Here is a 22371-nt window from a genome sequence, read left to right as displayed (position 1 = left end):
CACACACCCCCTGATCCATCTGAGGGTGTGAGTGCCCCCATGGCCTCTTCTTTGCAAGGCCTGGAATCCACATTTTGACACTCAGTACAGCCACACTACATCTTGCACCATCCCTGTGTAAAAAATGCACATTAAGGAGAGCCAAGAAGCCCTGAGCTCACTGCTAACCCTGGGCAGGCACTCGTGCTCCCTGCAGGGGCAGCACCTAATCCTCAGGCTCTGAAAGCCATGGGCTACTGCAGGAGCAAGCAGTTTTCCCATGACTTTCCAAAGGCCCTGTAAAAGTTGTTGAAAGCAGCAGTACGTTGCTCTGCTCTTCCTGCACTATTCCTCACGGATTTGCTAATGCCTCCTGCTGACTGCAGGCACATCTTCAAAAGGCAGAGAGAGAACATCATTGTGCATTCATCTGCACCCCTGTGAACTCATCAGCTCCAGGAGTTCCACAGGAATCCCAGTGACAGCAGAGTTTAGTCCTGTGAATAGCAGGGCTGTTTTACAAAGCACCGATTTTATTTTGTTGGGAGTTAGAGTAATGCATTTTACATTGATTTTACCACTGTAGTAGATTACTTTGTGAGCTACTTAATTTAAAGGATAAGCAAACAGCTGACAATTTTGCTTGCAAATCACTTGTTCTGGTGAATTTTAAGCAATGGGAATATTTGTCGAAAAACGTGGTAAAGAAAAAATCATCGTGATTCTGTAAACTGGAAAATCACCCAGTGCATGATGAGCTTGGGTGGATCTGCAAAGTACTGTACAGCAGATAAATAGATTCTGTACCTAATTTTGTGCTGCCTTTTAGGCTCTTTTTCCACTGCTTTAATGTTCATCTCCTTCTCATGGTGGCTCATGGATGGCCTCGTAGATGTTCCTTTAAGTTGCATGAAAATTATTTTGCAATTTATTGTGGCTCTCTAAGGCCTCAGCCATATGAAGGCCACAGGTTAAGAGTCCTTGAAATGTCTTGAATAATACTTTGTATCAATAACAAGAAGTGTCTTGAGGTAAAGTTATCTTACCCATGTCACATTGCCACTCTTCTGGCACACTGAGAGCGTTTGTGGGGTTGGATGAACTTTGCCCCTCACAGATTTCTTTTCATGTCTGAGCCAACCATTCCCTGTAGTCAGAAGACCCAGTAACAAGTTTCCTGACTGGAAGGCATTTCTGTGAAAAGCCTCTCTGGTGGTTCAAAGTTTTTTAAAAAAATGGAAAAAAAGTACATCCACCCACAACCTTGAACTGCAAAGAACACAAGTCAGGATTCTATAGCCAAGAGCCATGAATGGGAGCCCCAAACCTTCACCCAGAGAGAGCACTAAAGAGCAGAAGGGATGCTGAATAACTATGATTTATACAATTTTGTGTAAATTCCTATACCAACCCATGCAACTTCATGGCAGCATGGATTGTGATCAAGTGAAGCTCAGCTCCAGTAAGCAAACAAAACATTTGTGTTCCTGTTTCTCTGCTGGAGGCTTCAATGCATAAACACTAAGCATGTAAGTGGGGCCAGTACTGCAAAATTTCATCCAAAAAGATAAAAAATTACATCCCAAAATTAAGAAGTCACTGCTAGTGCTGGATTATACAGTGTCCCTAAATAACCCAAATGAGGCAGATACAATGCAGGTTATGGCTGAGACAGAAAACTGAGAGAGTTAAGAGAACTTTAAATCAGCAACCTTCACAGCAGCCTGAGGTACCTCACTTTGCTTTATAACCACAAGGAAATATGGTACCTGCATTTCAGCTAAAGCCCAGTGTCCTGATAAGATCACTGCTTCACCACTTGTGATCTTAGACATCTTCCAAAATGGAAAACTTACATTGGCTAGAAGAGATTTATAAATCTCTGAGCTTCAGCCCAGAAAAGTCTACAGACTGAAGGTGCAAGCATTTTCTTCTCTGTTATGGAGTGGGACAGGAGAGTGAAAACAGAGCTGATTTTCCAGGTAAGTCTCCTTCATGCCTGCACCTTTTACAAGTCATTACATCTCAAAAGACCAGAAATATATATTCATTTCCAGAACCCATCTTGGGCTGGTAAAATGCAACAGTGGCTTTTCACAGGCTTGAGCCTCCACATTCAGAGCAGCCTTAGTGATTTTCCTGGCAACATTTCACTGACTGTCATTTTGCATAAATGATTGTAATAACAATATGCTACCAATAAAACATGCTACCAAAACTGCTCTTCTTTTGAGTGCATGTGATTTCTAGGTATTAATGGGAATGTCACACTCATACACACAGAGCACAGCAGAATGGCCCCTGAAGTGTTTTCACTCAATTTCTCCTGGTGGGTGACTTTGTCCTCATAACCATAATAAAGCTGTGGTACTTTATAAAATGCAAAAGGTCTCCTGAAGGTTGGTACATGTTGTTATTCTAACCCCCATTTGTGAAATTTCATGCAAATTACAAAAATCTGGTAACTGAGACGTATTCACACAGCAGAGATCTAGACTCTAAAATACAAGCTGTTAACTCTGCCCAGGCACTTTTTTTGTCTTTTTAAGTAACTTTAACAGCAAAAAACATAAAAGAAATTATTTGGAGATATGCTGCTTATTCATCAAGGCAAAGTCATCATTTAGAAAAAAAGCTCCAAGGTTTATCATTGTTTAGTTAATCCTGCTCTTGAAAATGAGGTTCTGAAACTCTAAGGTAACTGAAGTGAAAAACAGTACATACTTCATGTTTTCAGGTGTAGGATTCTCATTTCCAGGCAGGGAGAATCCCTGCAGCCTTAACCTTCAAAAAACCACCCTCCTGAACATAACCAATATATTCCAAATTCCAAGGTGAGCACATCCATTCTGAGTTTGTCCAGAATTATTACCCCAATGCATTGCTGAGAGACACTGTGCTGGAAAAAGCAGTTCTTTAAATGACAGTACTACAGTTTAGAGGTACTAATTTATCCCAAATATTTGTTACAGGATCATCTCTATCTCCATAGATATAAAGGCATCTATTGTTATGACAGAAATCTTAACTGTTCTCTTACCTCAGGGTCTTTTCAGTCTGCCAGCAAACTGTGAGTCTTCAAAGTAATTTTCTATTGTTGTAGGTTTGTTATAAACTAACCCTTGAGAAAATTTACAGCAAGTGTAAAAAATTTATCCAGTCTCTTTAGATCCAGATTTGAACAAAAATCCTTGAAGATAAGACTTAGAGGTAAATGGAAAATGGAAAAAATCTATCATGTATTTAACAGAGTTGTAGGATGCAAGGGAAACCTTGAAGGGAGTTGTATTATGATAATTTAATTTCTAGATAAATAAAATGCCATAGATCTAGTTTAATCTATATATTCAAGCATTTATTTTGATACCACAGATATTTCCTTATCTAACTGGAGAAGAGAAGGATGGTGGTAAGGAATGGCTGAGGGGTGAACAGTGGCACTTCCTGCCCAAAGTGAGACAGGATGGAGATGGAGCTCCTCACCAGTCAGTCCTGGCAGTGTTCAACACTCCCAAGAACCAGCAATGGCAGATGCCAAATAAAGCACATAATTCTGGCAATCTGTGTTAAAAAATATTCACCAAAACTGCAAGGAGGGCTACAAAGACAGGCAGAAGGGAGAAAAAAGGCCATAAAAAAGCCACAGTTATTTTATGCCTACTCAAATGTCACCTGGAGGTAAGGAAAGGCATCAGGGTCATCCTGATGAGGGACAAAAAGAACACAGTTAATAAATAAGATAAAGGTATAATCAGAAGATGAATCCATTCAGCTTGGATATTAATATATCACCAGAGAAGTGAGTGTCTGCAATAATCTTTGTTTGACACTGCATGGAAAGACACTGATTGCCACTTTCAGAGCAAGAGGATTTTTCTCTGAACCAGCACAGGAGAGTGTCTGTCCAAACAAAACCCTGGGTGTGATGAGCCACAGGATTTGGCCCCCAGAAGCTCAACAGTGGGAGCAGCCTGAGGCTGCAAGGAGCTGGTGAGGATTGCTGCTTACCAGAACTGTTCGTCCAGAACCAGCAGGGAGACACAAACTGCTCCAGAGAGAGCACACCAAGGATCTGAGGCACGGATCTCTCTCTTCCACTGGCAGAGCAGCTGGCACAGATTCCATTCTGCTGCCTCTCAGCAGCAGGGCAGAGCTGGTGTCAGATGCCAGACAACAGCACTGGAAGCAGCAGCAATGCTCCAAAAAGAGAGGCAGGCACACATCACAGCCCCAGCGCAACGAATCAGAAAAGGCTGTAAATCGACCCAAGATCCTCTGGAACAAAGCTCCTTTAGGAATAGAAAATCTCTGCCATGGGCTGGGCTTCTAGGAAGGCAAGTCATTCATTTGGGCCATATTTCATAATCCCATGCTACCAAATTTATGTTGTAGTTTCCCCCTATCCTCAGTGACAGCAAAAGCATCTTCCAGGGGCCATTTCAGGGTATGTGACATACTGCACCCCTTTGGGGTAGGACTCAATTACAGAAGTTCTGGTTTTGTTCTCAATTCCACCACAAATCCAGTATATGACCACTGGAAAGTAACTTGTTTTCTTTGTATTTACCTTCAAAAATAGACAACTTTTCTCTAAAACTCTTTTTTTTTTCCCATCTAGAACATCTCAGCAATGGTTTTAACTAAACATCACCATAGAACGCTTACCAAAATAAATAAATTCCAGTTACAGGTCAATACTGTACAAATAGCAAATGAAAAGGATCTTCCCTGATGACACCAGGAATATATATGCAGAGAAACAATAGAAATAGTAAAGGTAATTTTAAAATTTAATCAGAAAATCAAAACAACGGAAAAATATTGGGAATGTAGAGCTCATTAGGGCAAGCAGAGTCTATTAATTGTTCAGCTGTCCAAGCACAGAAGAGAAAATCTCTTGTTTGCTTATCACTGAGTACAATGACCACTATGATCCCAGCTGTAATCAAATACACAATTGAAAGTGACCTAAACCAAGGAAATCAAAACCAAAAAAAACACAGGGCCAGATCCTTCCACCACTGACTCTGGTGGAATTAACTGGCTGAATGCTCCCACTCACTCCAGCAAATCAGAAGTTAATAATTATGATGACCCTGAACAGCTTCCCACTGCTGATGGGACCTTTCCCCTACACTAGAGAGCTTATGTACAATCACTTACATAAGTACTAGACAGCTTTTTTTTTTTTCCCCACCTTTCAGTCTATATAAAAATTGGATGTGCATTGTTACCCCAATATTTACATAAAGCATAACAATGACTTCTGTCTCTGGGTCACCAGCAGTTCATCTGCACCACTGCACTTCAGCCTGCTGCAATGTCAGGGGAAGCAGACTGGCTACAGCTTCACCTCTACCCTCTATTCTATTTATGAAGACTGATGACAAAAAATCTCTAACAGGCAAATAAGAAAAAGAGCATGAAATGCATCTACAATAATAGGGAACAATTATGTGTCTCAAAATGTCACCACTTGGAAATTCAGTCTGTCAAGGAACTGGACATTTAATTATTATAATCATTCTAAACAAGAACTAATTGAAACTGAAAATTTACTTTTATCTAGAATTTTGCTTATGAATTTTAAGTATGTTACCTATTAGGATATAACCAAAGCAATGAAAATCCAAACAAATTACTCCCCTTCCAGTAAGCCTTCCTTATGCAGTACAAGCCTGCTTTCCTTTTTTTGAGGCATCTCAATGAATATTTCTAGCTAATGGCTAAATTCTTTCTCATATCTAGATTCAAAGAGGCAAGGAATATGTATACTTTGCTATTCCCCTAGAGAATGGATTTATTTTAGGACAAGAAAAATTATGCCTGCTTTCAAATTTTATCTCTTCCTCATGCTTTCCTGCCATCACTTATGAATGTAAAGGTTAAACTACCTAGAACTATCTAAGGAAATAAATCTAATTGCACAGCTATAACCAAAGTTTGCCCTACAATAATTGCTACTAATTCTATAAGTTCCATCTTTTCACCTTCATACCACCTTGATAGGTTCTAAATTACAGTTGAAAATACACTAAGACATAATTTACTAACACAGTCCCATCGATTCACTGGGATCAGCTTTGTATTTTTATGTTGTACTGTATGCAAGAAACACCTCAGACAAATCCATAGAATCATAGAGGTTGAAAAGACCTTAGACATCATCTGTACCAGTTCTAACATCAGCATTTTCTTTCTATGATCCCCTAAGTTACATTCATGACCTAAACTCATTTAAAACAATTTTACATATCTTTGTGTCATTAGGAAAGTCTTATCCTTGGTGCACCATGAGAAGCTCAAGTGTGTTCTTCCACTGGTTTCGGCCAGGTCTCAGATCCTTGGGAATCCAAGGTGCATTTCAGGTAGAATCAAATCTCCCTGTTTCTTCTTGTGAGATTGTAATGTACCACTGAACAGCAAAATCCAGGTTCAGGAGCTGCAGCCACAGTTGAAAAGTTGAAAGCCACAGTTGCTGTCCCTTTTTCCCAACTCCTTTGCGAGTTCAAAGGGTGAAGGCAATAACAGCATGACAAAAAAGGGTCTCTGTGTGACAACCAAGGAACAGTTCCATGTGCCATAATTCTGGGAGTGGCCCTCTGGTTTAGCCTTGGCTACCGTGTTACCTATAAAAGAAGAGGAAAGAGTTACTTACACAGAATTGACCAAAAAAAGGATTATATCAAGTGCATTGTTACTGCAAGAGAACTGTGCACATGAATAGACAATAAATGAACTTGCCCCAGCCACACCTTTATATCAGAGAAGCAGAATCTCCAAAGAAATGTCAATTACATGTTATTTGACAGCATGAGGGGGATTTGCAGATAAAGAAATGGCAGTTCACCATTAAATTTGCCACCAACCTCTCCTGAACATCTGTTTTACTTTGCTTCATGTCATTCCCAACACCAATGCCTCCAGCACAAGTGTAGGATTTACATCCCAAAGGGCCATTCATGCAAACTGCTGCCCATTTCCCAGGGGTCCATCCTATGGGAGGGAATCAGGGAGCAGGCAGCACACGGGAATAAATTGTTCTTGCAGCAGAAATCTCCCCCAGGCAGCAGAACTCCCACAGGACCCTGGAGGGGCTGCAGGGACATGCTCAAGCTTTGATGTACACACAGGGCACAGCTCTGGCTGCACAGTGAGGAGGGTCCTGCTGGATTTCCTGTCCTGGAAATGGATGAGAACAGGCAGCTGGAAGGAGGAAAGCTTTGTCAGCTCTGCTCTGCAGTGCCTACATGTGTCACAAAACTAAACAGGCACTCAGCATAGAGAAGTTTTTATTTCCCTCCCTGAGGGAACTGACGGAAGATGCGAATTCCTCAGATTTGCACATTTTAACTGTCCCACTCAGACACTAACTGTTCATCTAAACACTGAGTCGTGTCAGCAGTCTCCTCTGCTTCAAATATTTTAGTCACCCTTTTTTTGCTTATTTTCATGGAATAAGAAGATAGAGGACTTAAAGTTGATTAAATGACATTTCCTCTTTCAGTGTATAATTAACCTGTGGAAGCCACTGTCCCACGTAGCACTGATCCCAGGGTCTTAAGAAGCTTTAAAAATTGATTACAAATTTAAATGGTAATGAGATGATCTCTGGTGCATAACACAGAAAAAGAATTAGTATGGAATGGATCTCAACTATTGTGTTTTAGACATAAGGCAACTATTAAACTGGAAAAAAATCATGGATGCATACACTTTCTGTAATTGTCCCAAAGGGTTTTGATGTGTTTGATTTGAGCATTCCATTGCTGAGGCTCACAGGTGGCTGAACAATGTGGGCTATGGGTCTGACAGTTGAAATAGCTCTCTTTGTGTAAAATTTTAATAACATACCTAAGAAATATTTTGTTTATTGATCTGAGACAAATCTTTGGTTCATTTCAAAATAAAAATATGTTACACCATCTTCCCTTTTCCCTGTGACAAGGGAACTTGTCTTTCCATTCTAGTTTCCTTACAGCTGTCCAGAGGAAGGAAGAGGCAGCTGCATGAATGAGGATCTGACAATTCAGACATCAGTGCCAACATAAAAGTCTTTGTTCTGCCCCCCACCCCTTGGGTATCTGTCCAAGGCATCAAGGATAATTAACCCTCACTCGAGGATAATTAACCTGACTCACTCTTCTCCAATAAAGCCCTTTTGGTATAAACTGTCAGCTCTCTTCTGGTATGTCCAGAGATGAAGTTGCCTTGTACAACATCTAGAACTCGTGCTCACCAGTCTCACCCTTCAGTGAGCACCCTTCAGGATGCTACAAGGCTACGCCTGATCTACAAATGAGTAGTTAAAAATCAGCTCTGGGAAAAAACTGAAAGGCTGAGGGTGATCTTTATCTTGCAGTAACTGAGTGCCAGTTATCCACATTGATTCCAGAGTTTGCAGACTAAATTCCAGGTGTAGTGTCCACCACAGGAGATCAGCAGGACCCAGGCATGCTATAGACTACATCTTTGGCACTTGATAAATATCACTGGCCATAGAGTCATAGAAAGGTTTGGGTTGAAAAGGTTCTTGAAGGTCTTCTAGTTCTAACCCCCCTGCCACGAGCAGGGATGCCACTTCCTTTGTGCAATGTCTACAGACCACCAGTGCCACACCACAGCTGCCCAAAACATCCAATTTCCTCTCATCCATGCAGAAATTAGTGCAGTTTTCACTCCTCAGAGCAGCCTTCACTAAACAACATTTGGTGACAGTATTGCTTATTAACTCAGACTGTAAGCTAATGAAGAACATTCTTTCCCAGCTAGAAGAGGCTGTAAAGGGAAAAGCTGAGCATATGTCTCTCCTTGCTATTGCCTGCTAAAGACTCCTGGTTTATGATGTATTTAGACATGCAGTTTGCTGTGACTTGTTGAACCTCAATGCACTGAACTCATTTTAAATTGCCAAGCAGACAGAGGACATGATATTTTCTCTCCATTAATTAAGAAATAAGATGACATAGCAAAGGGTTGGTTTAAAAAAAAAAACAAATCAGGCCAGCTACAGGGTCTGTAATTAGAAATATTCTGAACCAGCCTGACTTCTAGTGATGCTCAGTGTCATCAGTGCAGGTTCCCAACAACTCCCAAGCCAGACTAGTACTTTCAAAAGATAAAAGGCTGTCCAGCACAGGAATCTAAGTTTATGTGACAGTGGTAAAGATCTTGGATCCCTGTACTCAGCCTGCAAATTGAAGAATTGCTTGTGGAACATGATTATCCCTCTAGCACTGAGCACAATGAAACAATTTCTTTGGCTCACTGCAGACTGAATCAGGACCATTTTCAGTGTGACTGCAGGAGTGAAGGGGCAGCTCTGACCTAGTATTTCCTCTCTGAGAGCAACTAATTAATCACAGCTTTCCAAAACTTTGAGAAGGCCAAGACTGGTGCTCACACCCACAGATACAATGCAATAAGACCAATCAGCAGACTGGCACCTTTAAGTATAGGTGATCTCTGTACTTGCCTTTGTGGTTTTGACTTTATTTCCACTGCTGCAAGACCAACCTGAATAGTCTGGTAGTACTTTACAGTCCTCTCCATCCAAACAGGGGTTCATGTGACACCACCACTTCTGCAGGACAATGGAAGCTAAAAAACAAAGAAGCAGGAAAGAGAAACAATATCTTTTTTATCACTGTTGGGTTTTTTTGCAGGGAGGTTGTCTGTGCCATGTTCAATTAGTTGATTTCAAAAGATAAAATCAACAATGACTGGTTTAATAGTTAATTGCATGGAGTGTGTTTGAGGTTAAAAAGTGGCTGAACACTTCACCAGCTCTCCAGAAGGGTAAATGCCATATCCAAGTGAGAAAGAGGCAGGCACCACCAGAGACTGATTCCAACATTTGAATTGACCTCTGGAAGTGCCTTTCCATCTCCACAGACTACAAAAATGACTTTTCTCCTTCATTTGCATGCTTCAGTCAAGAACCTGCTGTAAGGGAGAATGAAGCTGAGGCTTCTTGTTTAATCCATACATGTATATGGGAGATTGGACAGAGAAATCCCAGTTTCTTCCTGCACTGGATGAGAAAATAGAATTGCACAGAGATGTAAACCCCAGAGGTGTGTCAGCAAATACTGCAGGTAAGAATGGGGAAACCTCTGGCAAGCACTAGAATATTGACTAAAAATCCATTTGCAGTCACACTGCCACTCCTGCAATATGTTTTGGAAGGCCACAGTTGTACACCTTAACTGGGCAAATTTATTAATTCTCTAACCTTAAGCCAATTTCTATTAAGACCATGCCTATTATTTTTAGAAATGTAGTCATGACCTTATAAACCTGCTGTTAACAACAGCACAAACACCTGCATGCATTTCTCAGTTTTGCTTTGTTCATGGCACTCATCAAATCCCAGAAAATTGTTATGAAATATATCAGTATACAATCCTACATAATCTATATTGGATTTCAAAATAAAATATGGCTTAAGATGTGGATTCAGCTAGTCTGCATTATGCTACTATGTGCACAAACTATTGAATCATATGCCTTAAAAGATAACACACTCAGATGAGATGAACAAAAATAATGGAGTCTACTTCTTGTAAAGCACTTTTTTCCCTTTTAATTTCAAGACATATTTGTTCTTCTGCAACCTTTAAATTGGGGTGTCAAGCAGGCAAGCTGACATCAGGATATTGCTGAAATGTTCATTCAATTACTTTTGTTTTGCACTTTTACTGAAAAGCATTATGAAAAAACACACTTCTGGAACACTGCTTTGGCTTTTATAGACTAAATATTTCAGTCATATAATATTACAAAAAAAATGTATGAACTTTCACCAGTCATCTGGGTCTCAGATCATTTGCATGCTTCAGTCAAGAACTTGAGTGATTGTGGACAAAAAATGGGTGAAACCTGACTGTGCTTCCTGGGAGGTGAGAGATCATTTCTGATAAGGTCAGTAAAGGTGGAGTGAAAAACACCCAGAGAAGATGGCAGCACCCAACAGGGCTCGGGGCACAGAGAAAAACAAAAAACAAGGGGGTGTGGGATGGAAGGAAGCACCATGATCCTTCCTGGAGCAGTGGGAATGAGGAATGGCAAGTCACAGGTCTGCTGGGGCAAGCAGGGCTGGGTGATTTCAGCTGGGAACACCAGGGACCAACCACAGCAGTGATCAACAGATAAACAGCAGAGACATTGCTGCCCTATTGCAAATTGTCACCACTACTGGATAAGGACTGAAGTTCAATAAAAATTAAGAAAAGCTACAAGCCAGTTGCTTTATAAATTTTTGTTTTGTTTTTGTTTTGTTGGAAAAATAATTATGTTATTTGGGTGTATCCTTTCCTTTAAACTCCGGGCAAATGAAACAAGCCTGCATTCAGGACAAAGGTGCTGGGAAAAGCCCCTAAATGTCTGTATGAGTCTGTAGTATGCAAAATGAAGACTCAAACAATTTCTTGCTTTCACAGTGTAGGAGTCTACTGAAGGGTATGTACAGAGTGGGAGAAAACACATCAGATCCTGAGGCTGAGGAAAGGGAGTTTCAGCTTCTGTGCTGCAGCAACTCACTCCAGTCCCAGATGCTGGCAAAAATAAGCAAAGCCTGCTAAAGCATTACCCTAAGGAGTGAGGGGGAATCAAAGGCTTCCACTTGAAAAGTCAAAATCTTACATTCATAATATTTTGTTGCACCTAATTGCAGCTATACTTGAATAAAAAAACCAGCTGTTAAAATCCTTCAGCAACTGTTGACTGAATCAAACTTCTGCAATATTTATATATTTCTGCCATAGAATGACAGTGTCACCTTTGCTGTCTTTGAGTTTAAAATAATGCCTGACTTCTACTATCTGTTACATGTAAAAGTATTTCTGCTATTTGATGTCACCTAAAAATGCAGAAGACACTTCTGATTTAACAAAAAAACTCCCTAAGAAAATGCACTGTTAAACTTAACTGTATTGCTGAATTATAAAGCATAAAAACACTGGGCATCTAAAAATTTTTTTTAAATCTACTTTTTAAAAATACCTGTTTTGACAGCTTCGTAATAGGTAAAAAAAAAATCAAAAAACAGATTCACGTTTACACAGAACACAGATTTACATAGAACATATTTACATTCACATAGAACACAGTTCTATGTCTGACACTAAATATTTCTGAATATAAGATTAGAATTGGACTTAGGAGCTTTTTGTTTTACATTTAAGTGAACCGGTTGCAATTTTGTGTGCAAAAGAATAAAAATGGGATCTTGCTTATGAATTAATGAAATGAGGGATTTTGGTAACTTTAATATTAAGAAAAAGTCTGTCTTAACATGAGCAGCAACCTCTACAAAAAATAGGCAAATTAAATGGTGAAATATTGATCTAGAGAAAAGCTCTCCATGTCAGATGTCCCAGCTCCATCTGCATTCCCAGTCTCAGGATTGCATTTATTATCCAGTGAATTTTCAGCCAAGCTACTAAGTCTTAAGACATCTGGAAGAGTTAATATCATAAGCTTGAATTTCTTGGCTTATGCTGCTTTCAAACTAGTTTTAGAGGAGAATTCTTCTGCGGGAAAAAATTAAGAAGTTTTATTGGCACAGACATGAAATGGACCAGCACATATATTAAGAGGATTAATTACACCAAGATTTATGCACAGGCTCATTATCATCAACACACAGAGATGTCTCTAAAATTAACAAAAGGAAGGATTACGCTTTTTTGAGGCAGTGGGAAGTCAGACATCAAGGAGAATAAACTCAAGCAATCTTAAGGAGGCAGGAGTGAGCAGAGGCTCTCACTATTGGAATATTTACCAATATAGCTGGACAGGATGTGACTGAGCTTGTCTGGCCCTTGGTGCTGAACCAAATAATGGCACTGTGGTGTTTCACCCCACAGACACCTTTGGCTGGCTGGGTGTGTGGTGTTTCACCCCACAGACACTTTTGCCTGGCTGGGTGTGTGGTGTTTCACCCCACAGACACCTTTGGCCGGCTGGGTGTGTGGTGTTTCACCCCACAGACACTTTTGGCCGGCTGGGTGTGTGGTGTTTCACCCCACAGACACTTTTGGCCGGTTGGGTGTGTGGTGTTTCACCCCACAGACACCTTTGGCCGGCTGGGTGTGTGGTGTTTCACCCCACAGACACTTTGGACTGCCTGGGTGCTGCAGCTGGGCACGTGGGGACAAGTCCAGGCCTGCAGGAGCTCTGGTGGTGCTGGGATGGAGCCTCCTCCCTTAAGAGGGTCTGCTCCTCAGGTTTTCCCCTGACAGAGAAGCTTTAAGGCAATGGTGAAGGAAAGGAGTCGGTTCTGATGGAGGGTTTGGATCCAGAGCTTTATTCTGGCCCAGAGGCCTCTGAATCCAGCACCAGCTCCAACAGAACTCTCCTTTGAACACCGGGGAGAGGGGCAGGGAAGGGGTAGGGAGCCACCAACCAGGTACAGGAGGGGAGGTCTCAAGGGACAAAGGACACCTGGATGGCCCAATGCCCCCCAGGGGTAGAGAGCATCCTCTGATTCTGCCAATCACTCAATGCCCTTCTGGAATTCCAGGACTGACAGACAGCGCTGGGAGGGGTCAGGGTGGGGAAAGGAGATGGGATTGACACACCTGGGAGGGAATCTTCAGGGGAGGGACCCGAGGTTCTGAGGTAAAGCCTGAAATCACAAGGCCACTCTCACCTTCCACACAGGAGGGCTGAGCCCGCGTGGTGCCAGCCACCTGGCCCGGGAAGCAGGAGCACTTCACGGTCTGGGAGCGCTCCTCGATCCGGTTCTTGTTGCAGCACCGGTGCACGGCCACCACCTCACACGTCCCCTGCTTCACCTGGTGCTGCCCTAACAGTCCCAGAGGTAAGGCATGGAGAGAAAAAACACATCAGTGCCTGTGAGAAACCATCAAAACAGGATGACTGTCGTGGTAGGGAGGAATGATGAGGAGGACTTCATCTTATTAGAAGGTGAAGCTTTCTAGAAGCTTTCTCCATGGCCTCAGGTCAAATGCAGTGTTCTCTTGGGAGTCAGTGTCTGCCAGCACAGAAAGCCTAAAATTCTCAGCAGCCAGGGTTCCAACAGGATCTGGATCATTCCCTGAGTTTATATACTGTTCTTATGAAATTAGTTTTTATAAGTAGTTTTCCAATCTATCTTCCCTCATCCTTACAAAACCAGACCAGGTTGGAGCAATCAGTTAAATGATGATGACAAAAAGAGCACACTCATCTTCCTTTGCTTTCCTGACATCCATCAGGTTTTATATTTAGATCTTTCCCTTCATAAATGGACACAGTGGATAGGATAATATTTAATACAAGAGAGACATCTGAAACAGTAGGGAAACTTTTGACACATCCACATGTAAGCACTGCTTGCTATGCTTGTCATCACAGACAGGCTGAGAACAAGGTAGGCTGTAAAGCTGTCAGAGATAGTCAAGTTTTGTCCAAAAGAAAAAAAAAAAACCTACCCAAACTGTATGGATTTCTTCAGTTCCCTCCCAGACCATTCTGAACAAACCTCTGATAAATATTGTGTCCTCCTGCTTTTCTCATGAGTCACTGTCCCCTATTTCTCCAAGATGATTTTTCTCCTACCTTTCTCTTCCTTGCTCCTGCCTTCACATCTCACCTCAGTGCTCCTTGCAGCTGATCATTTTCTTCCACTGCCAAACTTCCTCTCCATCCTGCCTAAACCTCCTCTCAGAAACTCCACTTCACAAGCCCCTCAGCTCCTTGCATAAAGTCATTTCCATGTCCTCACTCTCCTGAGCAGCCCTCAAGTGCTTCATCTTGCATTTGTCGTGTCTTATTTAGAGTAGAGCCTTGGATGACTCTTATCTGTGTTTGTAAAGCACCTTGTAAATTAACAGCACTACAGAGCAGGGTGAGTTATTTCATAAGAGAGACAGAGACAACACTGAGAATAACAAAAATAGTCACCATCAAAGCAGCACAAAGCATGAGAAGAGAGACAGATATTGGTGTAGGGGTGGCTGAAATCAAAGGCACAGAGAATAAAGAAATGCAGGGGGAAGGCAGAGAACTCTCCACAAGCAGACAATCCTCCAAGTGCCAAACCTCGGAGTTATCCTGCTTCCTCCTCCTCAACTCCATGTTTGCCCTGTTTGGAGATTTTTGTTTGGATATTTTGGGGTTTTTTGGTTTGTTAGAGTATCTGCTGCTAACTAACATCAGGCACACCTTCACAAATGAAATTTTCCTGAGGGATAAAGATCACTGTAACTTTTGTGCAGAAAATGTTATGACTTGATTAGTGTGAGATCTTAACTTTCAAAAAGAGTTAGCAATGCAATTTAGACATGTAGGGGGGTTCTTAAAAAAAAGTATTAAATACATACATATAACTTTTTTAAAAAGTTGGCTTGGCAGTGTTCCTTGCTGTGTATGTTTTGGTTTCACAAGTATTTCAAGCACAGCTGAAATACTTGTGAAAACTCTTCACTGCTTGAATTTTGTTGCCAAATTTGTATTCATAACAACCTCAATGGACAAGAAACTATGCATATTCAGTTTTGGAGTGGAAATGTGGTGTTCTACTTGAGCACTCAACTTTTTAAAAAATTATATCTACACAGAGCTTTTTGGGTTTTCTTTCCTTTTTTTTTCCCTGAGGACAAAGCTACACTACTTTTAAGCAAAATGTGCTACAGTAGAAAAATGTATAAGGTATTTTACAGCAAGTTGGCAAAATGCTGAAGACAACATAAAAGTATCTTAAAGAGCCACTGTAATAAGTTTATTGGCAGACTCTCACTTTTCATGCAAGTACCTAATAATAAACATGGAATAAATGAAAACAGCTACTAGTCAGGAGAACAGCAGCTTCTCTGTAACTCAATATGCAAAACACACAAAAAAGAAAGCAAATTTCTCACTTCATCCCAAAGTTCTTCATGTCAGGTATTTTGTTCCTCAAAATACCTGACATGACAATGCTTGGAGAAAAGGTGGCACAAGTTCTGACAGAAAAGATTTTCTAAAATGAGATTGTTATTTAAGAGAGGTTGTTAATTTATTTATAAAATAAATTTAATATTTAATTATCTGGTTTTTTAGTGCTATAGGTTGAATCAAAACTCTTTGGAGTAAACAGGAGAAAATTTCCATTGGTTTCCTACAGTGCCCACTGTGGTGGTCCTACATTCACTGGAATCAACAGCAGAGTTTCTATTCACTTCAGGAGAGCAAGGTCAGAGTCTGCTTGGTCTCTTGAGAATGAGATTTTATAAAGGAAGCAATAAAAAGCAAACATTTTGAGCTGCTCAGGCCACATATTTGTGTTTGCCATGTATCTCATCTGAAAAACCAAGTGGTTAGGCCTTGTCCTTAGGCAAAGTCACAATTCACCAGACATCAGATGCTGAGACAAGAGAAGAAGCCTTTTTTCCAGAAGGTACATCATAAGGATGGACAAGATCCAGCTTTGTTTAGGAATTTACTTGGAATAAACTTCCTCCCCAAGAGGGATTTCAATTCTACACAAAGAGGAGAAAACATTAATGCAGTGTTGAGACAGCTCTGTGCTGAGAGCAGTGGTTTTAAGGTTAAGGCCCTTGTATATCTGGGAGGGTGAAACCTCTGTTTCAACCCTCTGGGATCATCACTTGGGCTTCCTGTGCTTCTCAAGCTCTCAAAGTAAAATTGACCCACCAAACTCATCTTTGTCTCAATCCTAATCCCTGCATCATCCTTCAGGTGTATTTCCTCACAATGAAATTGGAGTAGAAAATGCTTTAGGAAATGCTTTGCAGCCCCTTCTTCCCCAAAAGGGCCCAATCTGCTTTAATTAGGAATGCTCTTTAAGCACAAGGTTTGGATGCAGCCAGTGAGACTCACCTTTCAGAAGGACCATCAATGGTCTGATAAATACACAGCACTTTCAAGCAGGCTGCTGGGACTTAGGAGGATATTTGAAACCTGTTGCCATGCAGTTCTAGCAGAAGTGTAAAATGAAATGAAACATAGTAGAACTGGAAGATGAAATGCTGTTAGACAAGGCTGCTCCCCAAACTGGCTCTGCCTGGATCCAGCTGCCCTGCAGCACAGCCTTCTCCCTTTCTCCTCACTGCCCTCTGCTCAGCACCAACCCAAACCTGGGCTATTTCAATTCCTGTCAGACACAGAGCAGCTGATGGGCAGCAAATGCAGCCTTCTCAAAGTGGCTGCCCATGGCCCAGCCTGCAGGGCAGAGCTCAGGGAGGAGGTGGCAGCTTCCTCAGTGGCTTTTCATGTCCTCTCTCTGCCATGCAGACACTGGCATGCATGGCACGGCTCTGTTTTGGCAGCCGGTCCCTTGGCAGGGCTGTGTGAGCACAGGGTGAGTACAGGGTGAGCTCTCTCCTCCTTGCTGTGACACTTGGGCTGGCAGGGATGACACAGTGACCTCGGCCAGCCCATGCTGCCTGTGCCATCACCTGGCAATGATGTGTTTGATGAAAATCCTTTTGCTGGGATTTTTCTCCTGAGAAGCCTCAGAACAGAAATGGAACCAATAACAATCTGCTGGCTGTGGAGTGTGGGCTGGAGATGGTTTAGCAACAGGGGCATCTTGGATTAGTGTCCTGTGCATTGTTTCTACTTGATGACCAATCATGGTCCAGCTGTGTCAGGGCTGTGAGAAGTCCCAGGTTTTTATTATTCATTCCTTTCCAGCTTTCTGATGTCTCCTTGCTCTTTTAGTATAGTTCTAATATCTCATTTTCTTTTAATATAATAGAGATCATAAAATAATATTTCAGCCTTCTGAAAGGTGGAGTCAAAATTCTCGTCTCTTCCCTTGTGCTGGGGACCCTCAAACACCACCACAATCAGCGGCCGAGTGGGTTTGTGCGAGCCTCTCAGGAACCCTCGGCCGGTCCTGAGTCGGCAGACACCGGGGGGGGAGGGCGGCAGCCCCGACACGGCCGACAGCGGGGAGACACTCTGTGTGTGCCCCGAGGGTACTGAGGGCACCTGGGCTGGGGGGAGACACTCTCTGTGTGTGCCCTGAGGGTACTGAGGGCACCTGGGCTGGGGGGAGACACTCTCTGTGTGTGCCCCGAGGGTACTGAGGGCACCTGGGCTGGGGGGACACACTCTGTGTGTGCCCCGAGGGTGCTGAGGGCACCTGGGCTGGCAGGGAGACACTCTCTGTGTGTGCCCCGAGGGTGCTGAGGGCACCTGGGCTGGCAGGGAGACACTCTGTGTGTGCCCCGAGGGTACTGAGGGCACCTGGGCTGGGGGGAGACACTCTCTGTGTGTGCCCCGAGGGTGCTGAGGGCACCTGGGCTGGCAGGGAGACACTCTCTGTGTGTGCCCCGAGGGTACTGAGGGCACCTGGGCTGGGGGGAGACACTCTCTGTGTGTGCCCCGAGGGTACTGAGGGCACCTGGGCTGGCAGGGAGACACTCTCTGTGTGTGCCCCGAGGGTACTGAGGGCACCTGGGCTGGGGGGAGACACTCTCTGTGCCCCGAGGGTGCTGAGGGCACCTGGGCCCACAGCGGGGAGACACTCTCTGTGTGTGCCCCGAGGGTGCTGAGGGCACCTGGGCTGGGGGGAGACACTCTCTGTGCCCTGAGGGTACTGAGGGCACCTGGGCTGACAGGGAGACACTCTCTGTGTGTGCCCCGAGGGTACTGAGGGCACCTGGGCTGGGGGGAGACACTCTCTGTGTGTGCCCCGAGGGTACTGAGGGCACCTGGGCTGGTCCCCTGTGCAGCACAAGAGACACCAGAGACATCGGTAGAAGAGAAAGGGCCGACTCTTAGCAGGGGTTAACCCAAGGCTTTATTAGGATCCCAAAGGAGCTCCTGCACCTCAGGGGCCTCCTGCCGAGAGCCCTGGGAGATGTGCCAAGGTCACATTTAAAGGGAGGTGGAAACCAAAAGTAGATAACATCCTACCAACCATTAAGTGACCCTAAGGGATGGATGCTGGGGGATAGACATATAGGACAGCGTATGGGGCAAGGCTTGGGGGGCTGACCCCTCGCCTCTGGCTGATCACTCGATGACTTGGACTGAAACTTCTGCATGGAGGGGATGGGATCTGAGTGATTGACAGAGAGCCAGGGTGGGGTTTGGGGATGATCTCATCCCGGGAGAGGGATAACACAGGTAAAGGGAGGGGGGTACAGTTTGGGATGAACCATTTGGGAAAAATATGGGGATACAAAACAAAATGACTTCAAAGTATTACAAAGTATAAAAATGCACTACAGCAGGTTTGCGCAGCACCAAATAAAACGTAATAAAATGCTTTAAAAATAGAAAGATTAAAAATAAAAATTAAATAAAATTAAAATAACAAAATTAATTTAAAATAAACGAAAAACAAAATAAAAACTGTAAAATGCTGTAAAGTGCTGTAAAAGTTCCATAAAAGGTAGTGCCGTAATCCAAGACCCTCAAACATCACCACAATCACCAGCTTGAGTGGGTCTGGGCAACACCAAATAAAATAAAAAAGCTTTAAAAATAATAAAATTAAAAAAAAAAATAAAATAAAATAAAAGTTTTAAAAATAGAAAAATTAAAATAAAAAAATAAAATAAAAGCTTTTAAAATAGAAAAATTAAAAATGAAATTAAATAAAAAATGAAATTAAAAAATAAAATTAAAAGCTTTAAAAATAGAAAAATTGAAAATAAAAATTAAATAAAAAATAAAATTAAAAAAATAAACAGCTTAAAAAATAGAAAAATTAAAAATAAGAATTAAATAAAAAATAAAATTACAAAAATAAAAAGCTTTAAAAATAGGTAAATTAAAAATAAAAATTAAATAAAAAGTGAAAATAAAAAAATAAAATAAAAAGCTTTAAAAATAGAAAAATTAAAAATTAAAAATAAAATAAAATAAAATAAAAGCTTTAAAAATAGAAAAATTAAAAATAAAAATTAAATAAAAAGTGAAATTAAAAAAATAAAATAATAAGCTTTAAAAATAGAAAAATTAAAAATTAAAAAAATAAAATAAAAAGCTTTAAAATTAGATAAATTAAAAAAAAAGCTTAAATAAAAAATGAAATTAAAAAAATAAAAAGCTTTAAAAATAGATAAATTAAAAATAAAGATTAAAAAAATTAAAATAATAAAATAAAAAGCTTTAAAAATAGAAAAATTAAAAATAAAAACTAAATAAAAATAAAATTTAAAAATTAAAAAAATGCTTTAAAAATAAAACAATTAAAAGTAAAAATTAAATAAAAAAAAGAGAAAAATTAAATAAAATCTTTAAAAATAGAAAAGTTAAAAATACAAATTAAATTAAAAATAAAATTAGAAAAATAAAATAAAAAGCTTTAAAAATAAAACAATTAAAAATAAAAATAAAATCAAAAATAAAAAAGTTTAAAAATAGGTAAATTAAAAATAAATATTAAGTAAAAAAAATGTTAAAATAGAAGAAAATCTTTAAAAATAGAAAATTTAAAAATAAAGATTAAATAAAAAAATAAAAAAGTAAATGTTCCATAAAAGGTAATGCCGTAAAGCGCGACTGTCGTAAAAGGTGCCATAAAGCGCGACTGTCGCAAAACTGCCGTAAAGCGCGACTGTCGCAAAAGGTGCCGTAAAGCGCGACTGTCGCAAAACTGCCGTAAAGCGCGACTGTCGCAAAAGGTGCCGTAAAGCGCGACTGTCGTAAAAGGTGCCGTAAAGCGCGACTGTCGCAAAAGGTGCCGTAAAGCGCGACTGTCGTAAAAGGTGCCGTAAATCGCGACTGTCGTAAAAGGTGCCGTAAAGCGCGACTGTCGCAAAAGGTGCCGTAAAGCGCGACTGTCGCAAAACTGCCGTAAAGCGCGACTGCCGCAAAAGGTGCCGTAAAGCGCGACTGTCGTAAAAGGTGCCGTAAAGCGCGACTGTCGCAAAACTGCCGTAAAGCGCGACTGTCGCAAAAGGTGCCGTAAATCGCGACTGTCGTAAAAGGTGCCGTAAAGCGCGACTGTCGCAAAAGGTGCCGTAAAGCGCGACTGTCGTAAAAGGTGCTGTAAAGCGCGACTGTCGTAAAAGGTGCCGTAAAGCGCGACTGTCGTAAAAGGTGCCGTAAAGCGCGACTGTCGTAAAACTGCCGTAAAGCGCGACTGTCGCAAAAGGTGCCGTAAAGCGCGACTGTCGCAAAAGGTGCCGTAAAGCGCGACTGTCGTAAAAGGTGCCGTAAAGCGCGACTGTCGTAAAAGGTGCCGTAAAGCGCGACTGTCGCAAAACTGCCGTAAAGCGCGACTGTCGCAAAAGGTGCCGTAAAGCGCGACTGTCGTAAAAGGTGCCGTAAAGCGCGACTGTCGCAAAACTGCCGTAAAGCGCGACTGTCGTAAAAGGTGCCGTAAAGCGCGACTGTCGCAAAAGGTGCCGTAAAGCGCGACTGTCGTAAAAGGTGCCGTGAATCGCGACTGTCGTAAAAGGTGCCGTAAAGCGCGACTGTCGCAAAAGGTGCCGTAAAGCGCGACTGTCGCAAAACTGCCGTAAAGCGCGACTGTCGCAAACGGTGCCGTAAAGCGCGACTGTCGTAAAAGGTGCCGTAAAGCGCGACTGTCGCAAAAGGTGCCGTAAAGCGCGACTGTCGTAAAAGGTGCCGTAAATCGCGACTGTCGTAAAAGGTGCCGTAAAGCGCGACTGTCGCAAAAGGTGCCGTAAAGCGCGACTGTCGCAAAACTGCCGTAAAGCGCGACTGTCGTAAAAGGTGCCGTAAAGCGCGACTGTCGTAAAAGGTGCCGTAAAGCGTGGATGTTGCGCTTTACGGCACTACCTTTTATGGACCTTTAATGGTACTTTACAGCACTTTACGGATTTTATTTTGTTTTTAATTATTTTTAATTAATTTTATTTTTTAATTTTATTTTTATTTAATTTGTATTTTTAATTTTTCTTTTTTTACAGCTTTTTTATTTTTTTAATTTTATTTTTATCTTTAATTTTTTGTTTTAATTTTTTTATTTTTAAAGCTTTTTATTTATTTTTTAAATTTTATTTTTATTTAATTTTTAGTTTTGATTTTTTTATTTTTAAAGCATTTATTTTATTTTTTATTTTTATTTAATTTTTTTATTTTTCTATTTTTAAAGCATTTTTTATTTTTTAATTTTATTTTTTATTTAATTTTTATTTTTGGTTTTTCTATTTTTAAGCAGTTTATTTTTTTACTTTTTTAAATTTAATTTTTAGTTTTGGTTTTTCTATTTTTAAAGCTTTTTATTTTTTTAATTTTATTTTTATCTTTAATTTTTAGTTTTAATTTTTCTATTTCTTTTATTTTTTTAATTTTATTTTTTATTTAGTTTTTAGTTTTGATTTTTTTATTTTTAAAGCATTTATTTTATTTTTTTTATTTCATTTTTTGTTTTAATTTTTTTATTTTTAAAGCTTTTTATTTATTTTTTAAATTTTATTTTTGTTTAATTTTTAGTTTTGATTTTTTTATTTTTAA

General features: G+C 40.8%; 1 protein-coding gene across 2 annotated transcripts in view; it reads right to left on the bottom strand.

The window, feature by feature from the left end:
- Positions 1 to 4751: 4751 nt before the first annotated feature.
- The window catches only part of TAFA4 (TAFA chemokine like family member 4), a 78126-nt gene continuing 60506 nt past the window's right edge, over positions 4752 to 22371 (bottom strand). The window contains exons 4-6 of one of the 2 annotated variants that reach the window (XM_066557976.1): positions 13634 to 13789; positions 9496 to 9579; positions 4752 to 6608 (exon numbers count right to left, since the gene is read on the bottom strand). In XM_066557976.1, the coding sequence (XP_066414073.1) occupies positions 6415 to 6608; positions 9496 to 9579; positions 13634 to 13789 (434 nt within the window). In that variant the 3' untranslated portion in view covers positions 4752 to 6414. Of the gene's footprint in view, positions 6609 to 9454; positions 9580 to 13633; positions 13790 to 22371 lie in introns of both variants that reach the window. The other variant, XM_066557977.1, reaches the window with a different exon arrangement.

The sequence above is a fragment of the Molothrus aeneus genome, chromosome 12 (genome assembly GCF_037042795.1).
Source record: "Molothrus aeneus isolate 106 chromosome 12, BPBGC_Maene_1.0, whole genome shotgun sequence".
NCBI lineage: Eukaryota > Metazoa > Chordata > Aves > Passeriformes > Icteridae > Molothrus > Molothrus aeneus.
The sequence above is the reverse complement of the archived record's forward strand: the minus strand, read 5'-3'. Positions and strand labels throughout refer to the sequence as shown.